The 4,870-nt window shown below is 50.6% G+C and overlaps 1 protein-coding gene across 1 annotated transcript; it reads right to left on the bottom strand.

Annotated features, from left to right (window-relative positions):
- Positions 1-277: 277 nt before the first annotated feature.
- LOC119272291 (MADS-box transcription factor 47-like) lies at positions 278-1,330 on the bottom strand. Its single transcript, XM_037553806.1, has one exon. It carries the CDS (start codon positions 1,328-1,330, stop codon positions 278-280), a length of 1,053 nt encoding a protein of 350 aa, XP_037409703.1.
- Between the last annotated feature and the right edge of the window lie 3,540 nt (positions 1,331-4,870).

Raw genomic sequence — 4,870 nt, forward strand, 5'->3', positions numbered from 1 at the left:
TTCTGTCTCGGTGCAACCCATATAAATAGATTACAAGACTATGATAATGAATCTTGCACCCAGGATTTTATTCAAAAAAAAATTATTCAAAAAAAAATCTTGCACCCAGGATCATCCCCTGCAAGCATGATGTATAATATAAATAGATTGATAATGATCTAAGAGATCGGTGTCCATCCATGCATATAAATGGATTAATATATTTTTTGAGACAAAAATGGATTAATAGATCTGGCTCTCACGGACTTAGACTCGGTAGGGATTTGTCTTCTTGTCCTCAGTAGGGGAAGCCCATGTTCAGCCCGGGCCCCTGCTGCACCATCTTCATCCCGGCGGCGACCCCTGGCGGCGGAGGCATCGCCATCCCAACAGGAAACTCCAGCGGCGGCGGAGGCATCGCCATCCCAACAGGAAACTCCGGCGGCGGCGGCATCGCCATAGCCGCCTGCTGCATCTCCGTCTCGGCGGCGAAGTCTGGTTGCGGCTGCATCGCCATAACCATCTGCTGCATCTCCGTCCCGGCGCCAAAAACGGGCGATGGAGGAATGGACATATGCATCTGCTGCATATCCACCCCGTAGGCCAAGCCCGGCGGCGGAGGCATTGCCATTAGCATCTGGTGCATATGCATCCCGTCGGCGAACCCCTGCGTCGAAGGCACCGCCATCTGCATCTGTTGCATCCCCATCCCGGCGTTGCCACTGCTGCTGCCACCAAACTCAAAGGTGCTACCGCCGAAGAGCTGCTGCTGTGGCGGCGGGGGCGCCTGCAGCATGCGGCTGACGTTCTGCGCGTCCAAGAGCACCTGGCATGCGCGGTCCGAGACGGCGGCCCGAGCCACCATCAGCTTGGCGGCGAAGGCCATCAGCTCCTCCTCCCCAATGTCGCCCAACTCGGGGTCGAGCCACACCGCAAATTGATCCCCAGCGGCGCGCTCCTTTGCCATGGCCTCCTCCACGCGCCCTTTCCGCACCTTCACCTCCTTCAACCGCGTGCGGAGCTCGCCGTGCAGCTGGTGCAGCTTCTTCAGCTCGTCGTCGTCGTCGGCGCCCTCGCCCTGGACCAACACGCCTCCCCACGCCAGGAAGCGGTCGACGACGGCCTCGGCGGAGGGGTGCCCGAAGGAGAAGGCCTTTCCGCCGTCCGAGAAGGTGACGGCGGCCACCTGGGCGCCGCACATCACCGCCAGCTCGTTGGCCTTGTTAAACAGGCCCCACCGGCGCTTGGCGAAGCATACCTGCCGGGCGCCCTTCTTCTCGATCCGCCGGATGGCGATCTTCGTCCGCCCATTGCCGGCCCTCCGCTTTGGCGCCGCCGCTCGCCTGACCATTGCTCCCTCGTCGCTCGCTCGGTGGCTCGGAGAAAGGAATTAGAGGGAGAGGAGGTAGATGTGTGTCTGGATACGTCTTGGCCTCGGGGTCGTATCACGTATGTGCTTATATAGCAGTGGTGAGAGGAGGATGAGGATGGAGGAATCGCTTGCCCTAACGTTGACAACTCATGATTGGCAAGGAAGTATTATTGGGTATTCTCTGCCTGCGAGCTGTCACGCGTATAAGCGTAAATTTACTAGTATGCTCCAGCATTTCAAGTAAGTTTTTTCTGTGGCCCCGTTCTGCTGCACGTTTTCATTAGGCAAGGATTAAAATTGAGTGCCAGGCCTGCTGTTGGGTGCAGCTGAGAACCTTGGCACAATTAGTTGCCTCACGTACCTACGTTTCTTTCCTTCTATTTCTTATTTCCTAAATCGCTTATTCATGCAGCTGCATGGTTTGGCGCGCGCGAGCGCACGCCACTCGGCCGTACGATGCGCAAGATCGTGACCGCGTTTGTAACGATTCCGATCAGGGCGTAGTGGGGGCCCCGCCCCATTAATTCAGGCAAAACCGCTGCTCGCATGTCTTCCCCCTTCCCTTTCCTTTCGAAATCCTCCGCCCTCTCCTCCATTTTCGAAACAGCCTCTGCCTCTTCCTCTCGTGACGACGACCTGCACGGGACTGCTGTCGTGGATTCGCCGACGTGGGAGGCCGTTCGTCGATGCGGGGCGGCTGCGACTACATGCGGAGGTAATCCCGCATCTCGTCCTTGCTTTTTTCCTGGTTTGGCTTGGCTTGGTGAGGGCTAGGGTTTGGGTGAGGTGTTGGGGCGAGCACAGAGGGCGAGGAGGGCGAGCACGGGTTGTCCATGGCATCTGCGGGGCCTGTGCATTGCATCTACAACGGTCGTGTTTCTGTAGGGGGGTTGAGATTTGAATGTTGAGGTTGGCGATATGGTGAGGGAGGTTGGGGGTTGAGATCCCATCGAGATTTAGGGTGTTTTCGGGTGCTGTTTGAGCGCGTGGATCTACGAGGGAATTTGTATAGTCAGGCGACATCAATTGCTCAATTATTGTCACATAGTTGCCACGATTTTGCGAAGCAGTTGCTGATTTTTATCTCAGCCATCAGTGTAGTTGAGTTGCCTGGATCTAATGGGGGCATTGTGTAGCCAGGCGACAGTAGTTGCTCAATTTTTTTCACACAGTCGCCATGAATTTGCGCAGCAGTTGCTGTATTTTTCTCACACCCATCGGGTGCTATTTTGAGTGCCTGGATCTAACCTAATGGGGGCATTGTGTAGCTAGGCGACAATAGTTGCTCATTTTTTTTTCACACAGTTGCCATGAATTTTTTGCGCAATTGTTTTTTTTTCTCACCCCATCGGGCGCTGTTTTGAGTCACCTGGTTCTGATGGGGGCATTGTGTAGCCATGTGACAGTAGTTGCTCAATCTTTTTGTTAAAATAGTTGGTTACAATATATTTTTAAAGTTGCTTATCAGTTTTTGGCTGCTTTTTGGGGTTGCTTGGATCTGTAGGGGTAGTTGTATATGTATATGACAGTAGTTGCTCAATTTTACTACTCATTTTGCAAGGAAATATAACATTAGTTGCTTTTTTGGGTAATTAGTTATTTTTTATTGGCTTGTTGCTATAGGTTGCCTACCCAACATCCTGCAGTTGCCTAGATTCATCACCTAGTTGGCGCGAATAGCAGACGAGATGTCATTAGGAATAATAGGCATTTTTTTGCAGTAGTCATGGTGAATGAAGTTAGGGGATGTTAAACCGAGGCACATTTTTCTGTACTCACCAATGATATTGAATTCACTAATTGTTTTATCTGCAAGTATAATTGTTCTTCTAAGTCTTGTATTTTTCCCAGCCAAATGACAATTTTTTTCATTTTTTTTCTGTTACACATTTTGTTTTATAGAATGGCCCGAAAAAGCAAGAGGATTGCGAGGAGGACTACTGGTGAAGCTGGAAATGAGGGAAACGAGGAGCTGGTCCAAACGACAAGCAATGTTCGACGCAAGCGTGGGCGAACGAATGAGAATCCTGTCCGGGGTGGACGGGCTGGGAAACGGGCCACTGATTCCGCTCCTCGTGATGAAGAAGGGAGGCAGCCGAAACGTGTGAAGAAAAGCAGAGACGAGGTATTTTCTTAAAAAAAACTTGAATTCGGTAGGGGGCTAGGGGGGATGTTTTTGTTTTCACTACAAAAAATACACTTCCATGATGATACATGTTTATCACAGTAGGTCACATTTTCTGTCATGCATGTACATCCATGACGATTTTATGACAGAATCAAGATAGTCATACATGTGCTGTCGTAGAAGTGTTTCATGACATTACCAAAATTATCATCACGGAAGTGTCCACTTTCATGACGATAAATGACACGTCATGGAAGTGTTTTCGTCAAGGGTGACCGACACGTGGCATCCACTGTAACGGGTCGCCGTTAAGCTATCGGGCCCGGTTTTGGATCCGATAACCCATTAACAGCCCAGACCAATGAGGATTTTCTACGTGTAAATTCTCATTGGCCGGAGGAAACACGCGTTGGCTCACCGTTGGGACAGATGTCATCCATTCATTGGACAGGAGGTGCCTATGATACGTCGACACGTGACACGGCCCAACAGAGGCCCATTTCGGTGAAAAGGCCGGCCCATTTGACTTGGTCAAAAGGTAACGGGCCGGCCCACGGAAAGCCTGTTAACGACCTGTTTGTATATAGCCCATTTATGGCCTGCTAACTCACGACCCATTATGGCCTATCGGAATTAAGCCCAGTAGCTTCATCTGGGCCATCCAATATGATTCCAGCCCGTTGTAACTTCCGGCCCATGTATGGTCCATGATGTTTTTCGGCCCATACGAGGCCATTTGTAACTCTTGGCCCATTAATGGCCCATGGTGAATCTGGCCCGCAATGAACAGTGTACCGCTTTATACCCATTAACGACCCATTATTCCATTGGGCCGTTTCCAACCCGTGTTATCTTTCGGCCTTCTCAAGGCCCATTTATTCTTGGGCTCATTTCCAACATTTGGTTACTTACAGCCCGTTACTGTCCTTTTTCTGCTTGTGGGCCAAATTCAGCCTGTAGTTACAATCGGCCTGTTTGCGGCCCGTTAATCCGTTGGGCCATTTTCATAGCGTTATTAAATATGGCCTATTAATGACGGCCCGTTATGGTCGGCCCATGAACGGATGATTCCAAATCTAGCCCGTTTATGGCCCATAATGCGGTCTATTATTGGCCCATGTTTGGCCGATCGATCATACGGCCCGTAGAAGGCCCATTGATGCTACGACCCATAGAAGGCCCATTGTTTCTACGGCCCTTAGAAGGCCCATTATTTCTACGGCCCGTAGGAGGCCCATGGTAATTACAGTAAATATGTAGCCCATGGTTATTGTGGCCTAGCTTTAAAACATCGGTTATTGCGGCCACTCATAAACCATGGAAAAAGAACTGCACTGACTACAAGCAAACAAATAAACAAGACAATAAGGAAATAAATAAGCAAGCAACTT

Source organism: Triticum dicoccoides, chromosome 3A (assembly GCF_002162155.2).
Source record: "Triticum dicoccoides isolate Atlit2015 ecotype Zavitan chromosome 3A, WEW_v2.0, whole genome shotgun sequence".
In the NCBI taxonomy this organism is placed as follows: Eukaryota; Viridiplantae; Streptophyta; class Magnoliopsida; order Poales; family Poaceae; genus Triticum; species Triticum dicoccoides.